At 38.2% G+C, this 18,866-nt stretch overlaps 2 protein-coding genes across 3 annotated transcripts in view; both read left to right on the top strand.

The window, feature by feature from the left end:
* The window catches only part of LOC124615294 (28S ribosomal protein S18b, mitochondrial), a 53,328-nt gene extending 40,668 nt beyond the window's left edge, over window positions 1-12,660 (top strand). For both annotated transcript variants that reach the window (XM_047143079.1, XM_047143080.1), the window contains exons 4-5: window positions 8,800-8,930; window positions 12,524-12,660. In XM_047143079.1, the coding sequence (XP_046999035.1) occupies window positions 8,800-8,930; window positions 12,524-12,653 (261 nt within the window). In that variant the 3' untranslated portion in view covers window positions 12,654-12,660. The remainder of the gene's footprint in view (window positions 1-8,799; window positions 8,931-12,523) is intronic.
* A 62-nt stretch (window positions 12,661-12,722) lies between these two features.
* LOC124615293 (pyridine nucleotide-disulfide oxidoreductase domain-containing protein 1) lies at window positions 12,723-14,735 on the top strand. Its single transcript, XM_047143078.1, has one exon. It carries the CDS (start codon window positions 12,723-12,725, stop codon window positions 14,148-14,150), a length of 1,428 nt encoding a protein of 475 aa, XP_046999034.1. The 3' UTR covers window positions 14,151-14,735.
* Window positions 14,736-18,866: the final 4,131 nt, after the last annotated feature.

Raw genomic sequence — 18,866 nt, forward strand, 5'->3', positions numbered from 1 at the left:
ACTTTTTATTTAGTGAGAGCAGAAGGCTAATTGAACTGTAACTTAGAGCGACAATACTGAACATAAAAACATGGAACATAAAAGCACAGGAATAAATATCGTACATGGAGAAGGCACAAGCACAGCTGAAAAAATAAACCAGCACCCCTGGTGACTGGGTGCGGAACCCTTTAACAGCCGCAACTCAATTATTGCACTCACAAACACAGTGCCACATGGCACTGCACATACATACACTATACGAGCTACATGGCTGAACTGACAAAGAGAGCAGTTAACACTGTTCACTTGACTGCAAAAGTCAATGATTTATGGTCTGTGAATGTTGTGAACACTCACACTTCAACTTGAGGGCAGAAGTTTTTGATTGCTTCATATACTCCCAGGTGTTCAGTCATAGGCATTCCACTTTTTTGAGATTATAACAGTTTTCGTGAAAACTGCCAGTCCACTGCAGTAGCACTGGGCTGAAAGCCATCGGGCTTGCATCCGCTACTAATGCAAGAAATGTGTCAAGCTTAGGATGAGTTAGAAGCACTGTGTCAGCTATGTTCTGTTTCTCAGCCTCAAATGTGGGACACACAGCGCCAGTGTGTGCACTGGGGAGTTGCCTTTCATTCTAGGACCAGTCAGCGCCACAGTCAATTGTTCCTGCAGTTCTGCCGCGTGAGGTGGTGATAAAGATTCAGCATACCAAAGAACCACTGCAATCCCTTGATTGTGGTTAAGCTAGGTAACTGTAAAATCAAGTCAACCTTCTCTGTCAGAGTTAGGGAGCCCACAGCAGAGATTCTATGTTTCAAGAAGGTCATTTCAGATAGTCTGAAAATGTTTGTTGCCGTGTGTTATGTGACCCTGTAATGCTTGAAAACTTGTATATGTTGTCAGTAATGTTCCCCAGTCTCTGAGAACACAAGCACATCATCCAGGTAGGCAAAACAGAATGGGACAACTTGAAGAACCGAATCAGTGAATCTTTGCCACATCTGTACTGGATTTTGTAATCCAAATGTCATAGACATACCCTCAAACAGGCCTAACAGTATTAAAATTGAGAGGTCTTTGGAATGCCGTCTTTAGCCACAGGTATCTGAATATAGGCTTTAGAGCAGTCTAAGACATTGAATATCATTATAATCTCTTAGTAATGGCAAAGTATATCAGTCAGACAATGTTCTCGCATTAAGCACACAATAGTGTCTGTACGGGTGCCAGCCTCCACCTTTCTTTGGCACCAGATGTAAGACAGAGGACCACGGACTGTTCAACAGTATAATGATGCCCCTTGCAGCATGGTGTCAGATTCAGCTTTCACAATTGCAAGACAGTCCAGTGTTAAACATCTAGGTCAGCACGACACTGGTGGTCCATCCATTGTCTCGATGTGAGGGACTGTATTATGCAGAATCTGTTTAGGTGCACCGGGTCGCCTGGTCAGGTTCGGAAACTGCTTTAACAGCAAAGCATATTCACCTTCAGGTGTCTGCACAAGTATAGCACTGTGAAAGGTTGCACTGTGATGAAAACCGGTGACAGTTAAACCAGTAATGCTTTCCAATAATCATGCATTTGCCACAACTGGCGGAAGTTTATTTTCATTGATTTCACTGTTACAGTCATCGCAGTAGCATTAATCAGTGCAGATCAGCCTTTCCGTCTAACAGCTGCCAATAATTTGATTATTGCACCTATGGAGCCCAGTGAATGGAGCTGACCTTAGGCGTAAGTCATCCATTCCCATAGAATTTCACTTTTGCCGGTGCCACAGAAGCGATCATTAAAAAAATTTGAAATGTTCACATTTTCTTTAATAGTTGTCTGGCTTCTCTAAAAGTGCTAGATCTCGCCTTTTTGCTAAAGTGCTGCTGTTACATAATTTTTCTCTCCACTCTGTCTACATAAAGTACATTTTTGAATACACTTAACTTGTTGCTCGTACACTTTCTTAATGTCTTGATATCTTGCTTGGGGAGTTTTACTTCTAGCATGATGAGATTTTTTTCCCCCGCTTTCCAGCTTTGTCGATATTTTTTCTTGACATTTAGAGCCTCTGATCACATGATTTGAAAATGATTCAGCCCTATCGCATCCTGTACAGTTTTTTTACTAATGTGATGTTGGAAAGGTGTGGGTGGAGTAAACAAGACAAACTTGATGTTTCAGCTACATTTTTGTATGACACATGCATATCTCATTTTCATTTGTGTCCTGTACATATTTAAGCTATTCCATTTTCCTGAATACCTTCACAAGTATTCTTGAGTACTGCGACATTTTCAAACTTGTGAAAGAGAAGGGAATCTAGTTTACATTAGTTGAATATGGACCCAATTTTCTTGAAAAACATGTAAGAAAAGTGTATTAGCCCAAGCCACTCACAGGTACCAGTAACATTGAAGCAGAATGTTAACTGTTTACACCGTTCTTAGTAAAGTTCTGTATTAATGGAACTTTGTCGTAAAAGAAAAGGAAAAAGTGACAGAAGAATAAATGTATTCCAAGTGACATATTTTAAAGAAATCATAAAATTTGACTTATTTTCATGATTAATTTGAGAGGTAGAATAAAGTTGAATATCAACAACCAAAAAGTCTCTGTTGTTTCCAAAGTAGTGAGCTTAAGGTTAAAGAGAACAAAAAAATTCTTTTTATGTAGCTTGAGTCAGATACAGAATTTTGCTACAGTTGTAAATGACAGTTAATGTGATAACAAAAATAATTTACAACTGAAGCAAAATTGTCAGTCTTGTCAACATCATCCTCAGTTGTGGTTGTTCATCAAATCATACTTTGTGTAGCTTGAATAAGTTGTGATCTGTAACACAAAGACCAAGCTGAGATAAAACCATTCATTTATATATACTTTGCTTGTCATACAAGAGGTGAGGAAGACAGACATATTTGGGTTTGTTATTTTACTGGTTTCTAGTGGATATCCCTAAAGTAGAATACTGTTCTGTGTCCTGCAAGTATGAGTGAACACAGTATGGTATGTGTGTTTATTTGAATGGTGCCACTAATAAAAAACTCGTTTCATGTTCCCTTTCATTATGAAAAGATGAGAAGTACTGATATAATAATTGCTGAAATTGTGTTCAGTTTAATGTCAGTGGGTGCTCCCTAAATAAAAAATAAATGAACTAGAGCAAAAATCATTCAGTGAATTTTAGTGTCTGTCTCTTAGATTTGATCTTTCTTTGGATTCACTGGAGAATGGTGGTGTTCATATCATAGAAATGTATTTCTTGCTGTAGATTCCATTCAGTCTGTAAGTGGTGGAGAATGATTACTTAACAACATAACAGAAACAAAATGTGTTTGATATCAGTGCTGTCTTTACGCCAATTAGATAAATTTTCCATTTGCCCTCACACATTGCTCTCTTGTGATTGTCAAATGATGGCTGCCACTGATAAATTATTTAGTCTTTGGCAAGTAGTAACCTTCATTACCAAACCAAGAAATCTCTACCAGAAAGCTGCAATCCTATGCCCAACTGACTGCATGCACAATATAGCAATGTATGGGCAGTTTTTGGATAAGATCGAAGGCAAAAGAGATAAAGAAAAGACCTGAGCTTGGCTGACCAATGGAACCCTAAAGTAGGTAACTGAAGGGCCGATATTTGCTGCACAGGAACAAACCATCAGAACTAATGCTATTAAAGCCAGAATAAAGAAAGCAAACCATGAAGTGCAGACCCTACAGTGAAGCTGAAGAAACAATTATCTGTATATTGAGCTGTTGCAGAATGATTGCTGAGACTAATTAAAACAGGTGTACAAATTATCCACTGGACCTTCTGCCAAACTTACCAAATGGTAGTTGCAAAGCACTGGTGGAATCACAAGCCAGATATAGTTGTTGGAAATGAAAATGGCAAATTTCTGTGCAACTTCAGACTCTAGACAGATTGAATGTTGGAATACAGTACACCAGACATCATAGTTTTGGATGAAAATGAAGTGGGGATCATTCACATTTCCATTCCAGGTGGTAGCAGAGTCGACAAGAAACAGGTGGAAAAACTTACGAGAAATGATAACTGAAAAATAAAGCTGCAACAACTGGTATAAACCAGTGAATGTGCTCCCAGTTATTTTCGGTGTGCTGGGAGTAGTTCCAAAAGATTAATGGGCACTTGAAAACCACAGCATTGATATAAATCCATATTCCAACCACAACAACCATTTCAGTGGAATTTGCACAGATTATCTGCCGATACATCCAGCAGCCTTAGACCCTTGAAGTGTCAGATTACTGATACATCATCTGGCGTAGTGACTCATTTGCTATGTTGATTGTAATAATGATGTTTGTTTGTTTCATTTCTCGAGTGTTTAGAAGAGATATTTGGATTATACTTCTGTAATTACTGAAAGTTGTGTGCACACTTCTTCAGGAAGACTGATGTTTTTGTGTCCAAATACATGTGAGTTTATACCTTACTTTTTGTCTGCTCTGCTGTTTAGTAAATAACATCATATTTAAATTCCCTAATGTTTGCTGTGAAATCAGGTTTAATATACAGGGTGTCTCAAAAAAAATTCTGAAACTAATAAACATATACAATGAATTTGTTTTTTGATGAATGGGAAACTCGAAAAGTTTTTTTCATTCTTTCTCATACTTGCACAATATGCCCCCCTCAAGATGCATGGCATATGTCAATGTGGTATTCATATTATTTCCACACTGCAGCGAGCATGTCTTGAGTTACAGCTTCCACAGCTGCTGTTATGCGATGTCTCAGTTCATTCGTCGTTGTTGGTAATGGAGGCACATAAACAGTCTTTTATAAACCCCCACAAGAAATAATCACATGCAGTGAGGTCTGCTCACCTTGCAGGCCGGTAATATAAGGCTGAATCACTTGGTCCAGTGCAACTTGTATACATTTTCCCGTGAAACTAAACAAAACACATTAAATTTTGGAGAGTCCATCTCATGTTGTACATCATAAAGTGGTTGTTATGTATACTATTTTATCTCATTATGATGGTTCATGTTTCCATTTAAATGGAATGTTGCCTATCACTAAACACTAAATGTGGAAGAAAACCATCATCCTCCATCTCGCCAAGAACGAAATTACAGTACTTAACACGTTATTGTTTGTCACCTTCACGAAGAGCTTGCAGTAGCTGAGTTTTTAAGGTTTCATGTGTGAACGTCGACGCAACACAGGCCAGACAGACATCGGGGGCATGTTGAGCTGCACGGTGAACAGATTTCTGTGGACTGCTTGTGAAACTATGGCAGATGCGTTCGACGTATGTGTCACTCAGGGGTGGCCCGGCAATTTGCCTTTACACAACCAACCTGTTTCTCAGAATTTTCCATGCCATTGTCTAATGCTAACCTAGTACAAAAGTCAGGCAAAATCGTATTACTGACCCGCACTGCACAAAACATAAAACATGAAATGCTTTCTGTTGTCCCAACACCATTTTTGATAGAACTGAAGTGGGCGCACACTGCTGCTGTGTAGCAGGAACCGTGAAAACCTTGAGTGTTTGCTCTTTCCTGTGGTACATTGTTCCCGCACATATCTTAAATAGCATAATAGTTCTGATTTTTTTAATTAGATGATTCTTTTTGGCACACCCTGTATTTCAGCTAGTATGATTGTTTGTACTAGCTGATATGTAATGTTCTAATGTACCACCACACTTTTTGCAATGCCATGCACTTAACTACTTCTTCCTCTTGAGTAGCACATAACACACCTTTTTGTGGCGTTCTTTTTCTTCATAGTGGGAGGCATGTGCATTGGGAAATGAGCACTTTATTATGCCCGAAGTGTCGTAATGGTGATGACTGGGTGTTGTGTGATGTCCTTAGGTTAGTTAGATTTAAGTAGTTCTAAGTTCTAGGGGACTGATGACCATAGATGTTTAAGTCCCATAGTGCTCAGAGCCATTTGTCGTAATGGTGATACTTGTTGATGGTCACCTGCGAACACAGTACTCTGGGAATTGTGCTCTCTCTGGCAGTTGCTTGAAACTCTCATGATCACCATGAAGTACCATGTTGGTTGTTTACTAAGACCAGCTACCACATTGTACATTGGTCCTGTACTTCATTTTAGAATACTTTTAAGGGACATCTATTAGCTAGAAAATGAACTGCATGCATTCATATAGTGAAGCATGCATTTGTGAGCTGAGCTCATCATATGATTTAACTGCCATAGCAATTTCATGCAACCACAGCTTGTCATTTTGTATGGCTGCATTAAAAATCTTCCAAATGCTACTTGTTTAGTTAGCTGGATTTTTAACTCTTGAAATGGTCACCTAAAAACAAATTTTTGTACGATTTGATTAACTATTCATCTGTATGTAAGCTGTAATCATGAGACAAAAGTGACAACTAAGAATTACTTCCTTCATCATCTTTAGTAATACTCTTGTTATTTATCATTTAATGCAACTCTTCATAGAGATCTTCTACCTCTTCATGAGAATGTATGCATCATGATGTGTCTACTTCAATTAAAGATATTACATTTTAATGATTCTTTTTAACAAGTCTTATATGTCTGAGGTTCCTTCAGTATCTTTAATAAAGAAATCAGAAAGTTTTGCATCAATTAGTTGAATTACATGGTTAGGTTTTTAGTCAGAACTGCTTTATAATACTCCTCTGATCATAGAAAATTGCTTTGTACAGCCACCTGTATAATACAAGTAACAGTATTCCTGCATTCTCAGTGCAGTTCAGTGGAACACACTGCATCTCTAATCACAAATGGAACAGTGCAGCTTGTAAGTCTGTCAACATGCATCAGTCATTTTAAGCATAGTTTTCACTTTAGGGCAAGAAGGGTTGCCAGTACAGGAAGTTGCCCACCAAATTGGCGTGCACCATAGTGATGTCATTTGAACATTAAACTTCTGTCGTGAGGCACAAAATATTGAAGATCTGTCACATTGTAGTTGCCTGTGGTCAACAAACCAGCTGATGACACACACACACTTACTACAGGGTGAATCATGTAAAACTTGCCCTGCAGATACAATGGAAATGGAAAGTGCTATTTCGTGCTGTTTTTCACAGAATGGATTGGTAATCAGGGGCTTGTATTGTTACCCAATATACAGATTGTAATAATACTTAGAAAGTGTATTTTTTGTGCAAAAATACATGTTTTTAAATGGAACAGTGCCTATTGACATAAACAAACTAAAAGTAGGTTAAATTAGAATGTCAGTGATGGTTGTCATAGAATTCTGTGGTGAGCCCTTTACCAGATTTCATCTTTTGAAAAGTTCCCACACTGACACTTGTACAATACCTGTAATAGCACACACTGAAGAACAACACATGTCATATACTAGTCATATGGATTCTAGCCAGTAATGAGACAATTGACCATCACAGGTTGGTTCAAAATGACTATTGGTGACTGCAGCATGCCTCCAGTATGATATGGAATTACTACTGTACGTATGCTAGCATTTCAGCGGAGATGTACAAGCTAGTTGGAATGTCCTTGCAGACAGTGTCTTTAGCTTTCCCCACAGAAAAACGTCTACAGACATCAAATCTAGGGAAGGGGCCAGGCAAGGTACAGGTCCTCTGCATCCATTTCAGCAATTTGGAAACAATTTGTGAAGACATACTGGAATATTTCGTGCACTGTGAGCTGGACAGCCATCATGTTGGTATCACAAGCTCATCCCAATCTGCAGAGGAACATCATCTAGTATCTGTGGAAGGTGGTCTGTTAACAGTCTGCAATATATGTGTGCATTCAGTGTTCCGTCTATGAAAAATGGGCATATGAGCTTACACCGGTAACAAATCTAGCAGTCTGCCTCTGAATTGCTTAGATGTCTTCTTTTAATCTGACCTGATGCAGATCCAAAACACTCAAGCAGTACTCAAGAACAGGTCGCATTAGTTGCCAAATGTTCTCTCTTTACAGGTGAACCACACTATCCCAAAATCTCCAAATAAACTGAAGTCAACCATTCGCCTTCCCCACCACAATCCCAACATCCTTGTTTCATTTCATATCACTTTGCAACATTATGCCCAGATATTTAATTGACATGACTGTGTCAAGTGGGACACTGCTAATGCTGTATGGAAACATTACAGGCTTGTTTTTCTTACTGATCTGCATTAACTTTCATTTTCCTTCATTTAGAGCTAGCTGTAATTCATTAAATGGACTAGAAATTTTATCTAAGTCATCTTGTATCCTTCTACAGTCACTCTGCTTTGACTCCTTCTCATACACCTCATCATCAGCAAACCATTGTAGGTAGCTGCGTACCGTGTGCACCACATCATTCACGTATATAGAAAATAATAGTCGTCCTTTCACACTTCCCAGGGACATTCCTGATGATACCCTTGTCTTTTATGGACTCACCATCGAGTATAATTGACTGGGTTCTATTACTTAAGGAGTATTTGAGCCACACTCGTATATGGGAACCTATTAGACATGCGTCTACTTTTGTAAACAGTCCACAGTGGGAGACCATATCAAATGCTTTTCAAAAATCTATGGAATGTGCCAGTTGCCCTTCGTCCATACTCCACAGTGTGAGAAAAGGGCAAGCCGAGTTCAATGCTTTCTAAAACTAAGCTAATTTGTGGACATTAAAGCTTTTCGGGCTCAATGTAATTTATGAGATTCGAACTCAGAAAATGTTCAAGAATTCTGCATCAAGGTGGACCATTATTTTTTTATGTATTTTTGTAATTTTTAATATTCTGTGATAGTTCTAGTACATGTTCATTAATTTATTCCTACATCAAAGCTTTTTGCCGTTTTTTCCAGAGGCAAGGTGTAATTTCAACTGGAAACCCTTGTCCCATTTGCAGAGATGAATATTTGGTGTTACATCACAAAAATATTAATTTGCTGAAGCAATTCATTTCACCACACAATGGTGAAATATTAAGTTTCATGTAAGTATTGTTTATCATTATCTGGAGGTTTAATAAAGCAAGATTGGTGGATCAGTATAAACTGATACCATGTAAAATAATAACTACATATTTTAAATAGTCACATACATATTTTAAATTTCAATTCTCCTTAGTAACATGTAATTGTGGACTTCGTTGTGCAGAAAGTATTATAAAAAATTATTTGACTGCAAAGTGGTATGCTATGTCTGAAAAATGTACTTTAATCATAATAATAAGCTATTAAATATACCTCCACATTTATTATTTTCCATTAGCCTCACATATTTGAGTATGCTGCATGTAAAACTTACCTTATTATAGTCATTAGAAATGCTCCTTATATAGATTATTACAACAGTGTCCTGTGTTAATTTTCATATGCTTTTCACCGCATGGTCTGAGGTGCCTTGCCACAGTTCGCATGGCTCCACCCCCACTGTAGGTTTCGAGTCCTCCCTCAGGCATGGAAGTGTGTGTTGTCTGTAGTGCAAGTTAGACTAAGTAGTGCATAGTAAGTCTAGGGACCAATGATGTTAGCAGTTTGGTTCCATAGGAACCTACCACCAAAAAAAAAAAAAATTCATATGCTTTTCCTAGTGGCAGATTAGTATTCTCGTTGCACACTCACTCGCTACACACTGTTAAATAAGACAGATCACTAGAGACTAATCATTCATAGCTTTCGTCTTCCTCTACAGAAAGGGGAAAAACAAAAGAAGGTAGGCAGTGATATGCACACTGCGTTATCTATGGCTAACGTTAGCTCAGACAGATATTAATTGTGGAATTAGTACTTAACATTTTATTAAAAATTTTAAGAAACTTAATTCCTACCTGAAATGGAAGGCGTAAAGGATATGAGGTGCTACAATATTAAGAACTCCAGATGAAAGTAAGTATCCTAATTTTCAGTGCAAAGAAAGGGGATTTTGCTTTACTATACACTAATTACCTGGCGTTACTCAATTACTTATTTTCAGGACTCCCTATTCCCACTTGTACCCCATCAATAGGGATGACAGAAATGTCACTGGAACTGTCACCAAACAGCCAGTGATCACTTAGGCCTTTGGATGTGACACTAATACATCATTTTTGTAACTTGCAATGTCACAAACTTCCATCTCTGCATTTGTGGGTTCTAGGCATGTCTTACCCCCGTGCGAGTCGTGTTTCTTTTCTTTTTTTTTCCACGTTGTAAGCACCATATGTACCAAGTTAACTGCTCCATGCATTCTGCACCACTTACTTTTTACACAGCACCCTATCCCACCCCTGTTGGTCAGTTGTAATTAAGGCTGTTACCATTCTGCGTACATAGAAGCTAAGTACGGAAAGCCATGGAGAACAGAGGAGTAGCAAAACAGATTATTTGGAGGATAAGGGAAATGTACCATGGAGGTGTCAGCTGTGTGAAAGTGGGAGGAGAGAGATCAGCTTGGATTGAACAGAAGAATGGCTTGAAACGGGAAGTGCACTTTCACCATTATTCTTCGTTGTAGTGATGGATGATATAACAAGTACAGTAGCACAAGTAATTGGTGAAGGAAATATGAAAGCTATGTTGTTTGCAGATGATCTGATGATTTAGTGGAATAAGGAGGAGGATGTATGGGAATGAACAGTACAAGAATGTGGGATGAAAATTAGTATAAGTAAGAGTTAGATGATTATTGCAACAAGAATGAAGGAGAGAGGAACAACTGGAATAACAATTGGTGGGGACCGATTGAGGAGAGTGGAGAGTTTAAAGTACCTAGGAAGCCTGATACAAGAAGATGGAAATATGACAGAGAAATAAACAAGTGGGGGAGAAAACCAGAAGCATTTCGGAAGTGTGTCTGAAGTCTGATATGGAGCAAGGATGTACCCATACCAACATCTACGTGGTTACTTTGCAACTCACACTTAAGTGCCTAGCAGGGGCTTCATCGAACCATTTTCATACTTCTTCTCTACCATGTTGAGTAAAATGGTTGTATACCATTCATACTATGTCCCAATCCTGACATGTGCATGAGATAGCTGAGTTATGAAAGGAAGAGAGAAAAGCAAAGTACAACCTAGTGAGATGAAATTCTTGAGGAACAGTATTGGAGTGGCGAAGATAGACAGGTTAAGAAATGAGAGGATCGGAGAGTTAATGAAGGTGGAACCATTACAGGAGGAGATAGAGAAATCAAGGCTGAGATGGTACGGGCATGTTGAGTGAATGGAGGAGAAGAGGATACCCAGGAGGATACATGAGATGAAACTGGAAGAGAAGAGACGAAGAGACAGATGACTGAAAGAAGTGGAGGAATGTGTCCATAAGACCAAGGTGAAGATTGAGAGATGGTGGCAAGACAGAAGACAATGGAGAGGCTTATTTTCCAACCAGACCTGGCCAGCAGCTGGAAAATGTCTATGATGATGATAACTATTCTGCCTAACCACCTCTGGTGACAGTGAACTTGACACTAATATTTGTTATTTTTGTCCCCCGTAACCACTCTTCCCTAATTCACATCAAACATCTATGTGTGAAAAATCTACTGAAGTGGGTGCCCTCTGTGCACTCCTCTCCCACCCCCCACCTCACCTATACACTGCTATCCCTTCCTTTTTTCCTGCGCTCTCCAGATTTCTGTTTCCGCTCCACATGATAGTTGCATTCTGGTCCAAGCTGCCAGAGTTGGTGGTCATGTGTGCATGTGGTGTGCTTGCTTGTGTGAATGAATGGTGTGTGTTTCTCTTTGTTTTTCTGACAAAAACTGTGGCCAAACGCTTATGTGTAAATGTATTTTAATTGTGCCTGTCTGCAACTTAATGTGTTATCTTTATGGTAAGTAGCAATCTATCTTTTCCTACACTGTCGATATTCCAGTCTGGATTTTCCATTGTTAGGCATATCGAACCTTCCCACACAAGTCATTCTGTTTTAAGTTGGTGGATATTAATTAAACAGTGAGCTGGCGTAGTTAGACACTTGCTCAGTGTGAAATTGTAGGCATAACCTTTCCCCACATTTGTCTCTCTCTGTCCCAGACTTTTAAAAGCTGATGAATGTCAAATGAGGCCACAAATCCTAAAGACTGCTGTCAAAGTAGTGTGTAACAGCAGGTTGAACTGCATTTAAGTACAATAGCAAGGATTTGTCTATATAGCCTATAAGTACTGAAGATGTAGAATAAACATGATTTTTTTTTAAAAGAGGAACAGCCACACATTGCTTTTTGGTCATCTCCTTCCAAGGGAGAGGGGTATTACACAAGGGTATCATGTGGGCATGAGGAAGTACTTTCATGCATAGTATTATGGAAAAAATGACAAGTAGAGATCAGAAACTAAGTATGTATAGTGGTACACTCCTGTAAGTAGACTGTAACAGAAATTTGTCTTGTAGTGGAGTTACAGAATTATTCTAATTAGCATGTAAAAATAATTTGTATTATTGTCAAAATTACAATGTATATATGTTTGAAGATTCTTCATAGTATTTAATTCAGTCAGTGTGAAATGGAAAGAGAAGGCAATTGTACTGAAATGATTCATTTGTATGCTGCAGGTAGTGTATTTTTCCCTGGTTCTTATAGACTGTCTCATTACAGGAAAACTGGTTTGTGTCAAAAGCGCCACGCGGAACTCTTGGTTGCAGTTGAGAAAGCTAGAGACTATGGGCTTTTAGTATTTGATGTACCTCTACGGACTTACGATTACTCTCGTTACTACAAGTGTTGATGCAGTCTGAGCCCATCTTTGAAGATTTAATTGCTCTGAATTGTAAAATTTAAGGTAAAGCTGGAAGATATGGAGGAACCAACATATGTGATAGTTGGAGGTGGAATAGCAGGTGTTTCATGTGCAGAAAGCCTGTCCTTTTACTCTCCTGGAGAAAAGTGCTTATTAATAACTGCATCTCCTGTGATTAAAGCAGCAGCAAATGTAACTGCACTCACCAAAACTTTAACAGAATTTGAAGTTGAAGAAAGGGATGTACACACTCTCATAGAAACATACCCTTCTATCTCTGTGATTGAAGACATAGTTGTAGATGTTGATGCTGAATCCCACAGAGTTCACACCAAGCAAGGACGCACTGTAGAATACAAGAAGCTTTGCATCTGTTCTGGGGGATATCCAAAACTAATAGATAAAAATAATCCTTATGTGATTGGTATCAGGGACACAGAATCAGTTGAACAGTTTGAAAAACGTGTAAAAAATTCGAGACGAATTTTAGTTGTAGGAAATGGTGGCATTGCAACTGAAATAGTACATGAAATAAAAGGTCTAGAAAAAATTTGGGTCATAAGAGACAATCATATATCAGCTCCATTTATTGACCCGGGAGCTGCTGCATTCTTTCAAGAAGAGATAAACAAAAAGGGCAAAAATAATCAAGAAAAGTCAGTAGTGAAGAGGATGAAGTACACATTGTCAAAAATGAAACTAACTGATGAAAGGGGTGCAGCTTTAGGTCCAGACTGGCATTTAAATTTCAACATATCAGGAAGCCAGCTGGAGAACTCAAAAGTTACTGTAGAGTACAATTGTGAAATAAAGCAAATTCTTACAGCAGATGAGTATCATTTGAAGTACAATTCAGAGGAAAGTGATTGGCCAGTCTTTGCTGAACTGACAAATGGAATTATCTATGGCTGTGACTTCATTGTATCTGCGACTGGTGTGATCCCAAATACCTCTTTTGTGAAAGATTTGAAAGACATAGACTTTGCTTCTGACGGTGGCTTAAAGGTTGATTGGAAAATGGAAACATCTGTTCCGGATATTTTTGCTGCTGGAGACGTTTGTACAGCATCATGGCCCCATGCATTTCACTGGTTTCAGATGCGGCTCTGGACACAGGCTAGGCAAATGGGATCTTATGCTGGAAAATGTATGGCAGCTTCAATAACAAATGAGGAAATTATGCAAGATTTTTGTTTTGAACTATTTTCTCATGTGACAAAATTCTTTGGCTATAAAGTGATTCTGTTGGGTCTTTTCAATGGTCAGAAACTGAACAATGATTATGAACTTTTGGTAAGAGTAACGAAAGGAAATGAGTACATAAAGTTGGTAATAAAAGATGGTAAGGTACACGGTGCAGTCTTGATTGGTGAAACTGACTTGGAAGAAATGTGTGAAAATTTAATACTTAATCAGCTAGATGTCAGTGTGTATGGGGAGGATCTTCTTAATCCTGACATTGACATAGAAGACTACTTTGATTAAACATCAGAATTACAAGCTTTTGTTAATTGTATGCAACCTAGTTGTATTTTTGCTGGTGTTACTTATGTCTTTCAAAGCTATTACTATTGTGGCTTGATAACTATGTTACTGATTCTGTTAAGGAAATAAATTTTTGATTAGGTATTCAGTATGTTGGAATTTAATGATATCGTACCTGTGTTTGAGAGTTGATGAGGCAAAATTTTTTATAGGAGCCGATTAAGTTATGTCAGATGTAATTTTATTTCTGTGACAGTGAAATTTGCTGGTCATAAAATTGTGTTTGAAGTTCAGTATTTTTGCTAGCTCACTTTAAATTACATTCAAATAAATTAAAAATTGACTGTGGCCTTAGATTTGTTTATTTTTTGACAATCTGTGTTTGCGTAACAAAACAATTTTATTTCTACACCTGTACATTATCTGAAATATGTTTCATGTTATAAATGTGTGTTGTGGTTAATACTGTTCATGCTTATCTGATGGACAGAACTATGCTTGTGCTGCTGATTTCTGTCAATTTTTATGAAACTTTTGTGACATATAATAATATATTGCACTGGATCACTCATTAATGCATTGAGACCTGATTTTTGTAATTATAAACCTAATTATTTTGTTTCTCCACTGTACTTATATTTGAATAACACATCATACACATTTTTTGTTCCCCATTATAATCAAAGAGCATGATGCAGAAAGTAAATAAAACACCCACTTTGCTTTTCTTCACAATAATGTCAAATGCAATATTGTGTAGACCATCAAATTGAACTGGTCCTTCTGGCTTCAGCTGCCAGAGACTGTGGTCGTGTGTGTGTGTGTGTGTGTGTGTGTGTGTGTGTGTGTGCGTGCGTGTGTGTGTGCGTGCGTGTGTGTTGTGTGTTTATTTTTTATGAAGGCCTTATTGGCCGACAGATCACTTTCCAACAGTCTTTTTTTTTTGCATATGATGAGCAGCAACTATCCTTTTCATAATATTGTTACATTCCACCCTGGATTTTCCACTGTTTGATTTAAACTGGCTCTTCCATTTTTCCTGCTATTCAAATGTCCACAGGGAACTGCAAAACAAATTTATGAAATAAATAAAAGATGATGCAATATTGACTTGTCTGAATAAATGATCATCCCCTTAGTTTGATTTTGCTTCAGATGTAATTAGATTGACACACTACATGAAGCAACCTGCAGATGGCACCTCTTGCTGTTTAACCAGCCAAATGGCACTGTAGTTAGACACTGGACACTAATTTGAGAGGACTGTGCTTCAAATCCCCTGTGGCCATTCAGATTTAGTTTTCCATGGTATTTGCTAAATACTGTAGGATGATTGTAAAGTCAATGTTTATTTTGGTCCCCTAACTGAGGTTTCACTCGGTATCATTGTAGTGTTTTGCAGTGCATTGCAATATCTGCTTGCCTGCAGCTCTATTTGTTACTATATAATGCATGACTAAGTTCTAATTATAGTGGATGCTAGACAGTACATACGCATACTATGTCATACATGCGGAAATGCTGATATTTATGTGCTCCAGTATTGTCTTAATTACATTGCTGTTCTGTTGTAGACTTGTGGTTATTTAGATTAATTTGATTATCTGAATATGCAGTTGAAGTGTGTGTTTTATGCGGGTGTTAAAAGAATATTTGAAATAAATGAACACATCAGTAAGTGGCTGGTTCAGTGTATTATTATGGTTTTCAGTTCAAAGGCTAGTTTGAAGCAGCTCTCCATGCCAGCCTCTCCATCTCAATTTTTTCGTGCTACAAGATGTCTTATCAGCCATTCACTTATCAAGTTATGCCATAAATTTGTTTTTCCCCCAGTTTGATTCAATATCTCCGCATTAGTTAAATCTAACCTTCAACATTCTTTTGTAATGCCACATTTCAAAAGCTTCTATTCTCTTCTTGTCTGAAGTTTCACTTCTGTACAAGATTAGATTCCATACAAAAAAGCTTCAGAAAATACCTTGTAACACTTAATATATATTAAATGTTTACAAATTCCTCTTTCTTAAAAATGCTTTTCATGTTATAGTCAGTCTGAGTTCTATATTCTCTCCACTTTGTGCATTGTAAGCAGTGGTGGCTGCTTTGTAAGAGCCCAAGAGCTTATGAGCACTCTCACTTTTGACACCTTGCAGATTTATTTGTTGTTTTTCTTTGAGTAGCCACAAGCACATCTGCAGTCGTTCACATTTTAAGGAGCTCGTGTGCATGCACTGCTGGCGTGACTTAATTGCCTTATGGGTGAAATACATACAGATCTGATGAACAATGTGCATGGTTCACAGCATGCACAGCTAGCCCCTACCAATCGACTACAAGTTTACATCTGTGCCACCTGGTGGTAGCACACTGCAGCAGACTTTTATCCTCCTCTGCTTGGCATAAATCCTCAGATATGTCAATTCACTTACTATATAGCAAAATGTATTGTTGGTTTCTGAATGCTTTACAGTATATAAAATTTTGGATTTTATCATACAGAAATCCGTTTGAGGCACTGGAACCAGAAGAACCTAAAGCATCAATGTTGATTGTGAGATTGTAGCATTTGTTCATGCTTCTGACATCTGTTGATCTGATAGTGAGTCTGGTTGTCTGTGGTATGGAGGTGCATTCATTATATGTACGCGTATGAATGTTAACACTTTCAACACTGCCCTCTTTACACCTGGCACTTGGCTGTGAACTGGCATATTTAATGAATGTTTGAAATTAGATTGCAAAGAACAGGAAAATGATAGGAATATGGTTCTTGTATCATTTAAAAGGAAAAACTAAGAGCTTTACATGATAGTGAGTTTATTTTACAATATAAAATACAAATGGGTCTTATAATTAAAAAAGAAAACAAAAATATTGTGGATAAAAAAGTTTTACATGATCTCTCTCTTGAGTAATGCCATGCCTGTAAACTAGAGTATTTTAATAGTTCAGATGTAGTTAGCCTTCGTGTGAAAATCCTGGAAACACTGTGGGATGCAAAGACCAATGCCACAGTCCTTGCACCACCATCTACTTCCTTCCTGATGCGCCTACCCGTCTCTTTCCTCCCCCTGTCTGAACATACTTTGCAATACCTAGTAGTATTCACCTTGTTTGCAGTGGGTGGGACCTTCTCTGGAAAGTGCCTTGCAAATGTCCTCTCAATTTGTGAGGATGAAGCGGCTTGTTGCTGAAAAATATTTCCACCCTTCTCAGACAATTTCTTCCCCACTCTGTGAATAAAGTCTACTAGGAATACATTCTACCTAGTGTTCTCTTTACATAAAATAAAACTGTTGACAGTTGACACTATAAACAAATGGAAAAACACCTTTTACCACCATTCAAAAGTTTTTCGGGCAAACGGGCTCTTCACTTTATGAACAATTGAGACATACACATACCTGAATCGTCACTTGTACTTTCGTCTGGAGAGTACGAATCCTCTTTGTCAGAATCATCAACTTCAGATCCTTCATCTCCACAAAGAATATCTAAGATCTCTGCCTCCGCCAACTCGCTGCTCGATATTTTCACAATCGTAAACACCTGTGAATGAACTGCAGGTAACTTCGACTTTGCAGTGCTCACAGGCGCTCCCAGGATGAGATAGCCGATACGTGCTTGCCTCTTGCGGAAAAAGAACGAAATACGTCCATATTAGTTGACGAAACTGCTTCGGAGACGCGCTTATGGAGCCAAATAAAGGCTCGCCCGTACGGTATACGGGTGCCGTCGCCAACGTCAGGGCGGCCGCGTCCGTATGGTGTACGGGCACCGTGCTGTAAGTGTCAACAAAAAGCTGTCTCAGTTTCTCTGATATTCAGTTAAATATGGGATCGATAACAGAGAGAGAGAGAGAGAGAGAGAGAGAGAGAGAGTGTGTGTGTGTGTGTGTGTGTGTGTGTGTGTGTGTGTGGGGGCATGTGGGCGCGCACGCGATTCCATACAAAAAAGCTTCAGAAAAGACTTTGTAACACTTAATATATATTAAATGTTTACAAATTCCTCTTTCTCAAAAATGCTTTTCATGTTATAGTCAGTCTGAGTTCTATATTATCTCCACTTTGTCCATTGTAAGCAGTGGTGGTGCGCGCGCGCGCCCACACACACACACACACACACACACACACACACACACACACACACACACACATTGCTGTCTAGCAGGTATGATTTCAATTTGTGTATGAAGTTAATTTTATTATCCATCAAGTTCTTTCTATCATTGGGTAGTTGACAAAAGATTTTTGTGGCTGAATATCTTGCTCTTTTCTGTGCCACACCAAGGCTGAGTGATGGGTGATGCAAACCACTTCTTTTCTAGTATTGATGAATGTTACTGTTTTTGAATGGGAATATATTGTTGACAATAAGGGAGGCTGTTGTCTGCTTCCTTTACTGTTTAAAGAGCTGTCTACAAGATGTTCTGAAGTTCACATCACACATTATCCTTATCACACACTTCTGTGCAATAATCAGATTTTTCATCAGTGACGACGTACCCCATAATATGGTGCCATAAGACATAGTGAATGGAAATAGGACAAGCAGTTCAACTTTCACACATTTTCATCTCCAAAATCTGATATAATCTGTAATGCAAAAGTTTGAGCTAAGATGAACTGTAACAGTATGGAATTGCATGTATCATGTTTCATCTAAATTTAGTGACAGTCCATTTGCAGAGAATTAGTTATTAATTTTCAAGAATAA

Source organism: Schistocerca americana, chromosome 5 (assembly GCF_021461395.2).
Source record: "Schistocerca americana isolate TAMUIC-IGC-003095 chromosome 5, iqSchAmer2.1, whole genome shotgun sequence".
NCBI lineage: Eukaryota > Metazoa > Arthropoda > Insecta > Orthoptera > Acrididae > Schistocerca > Schistocerca americana.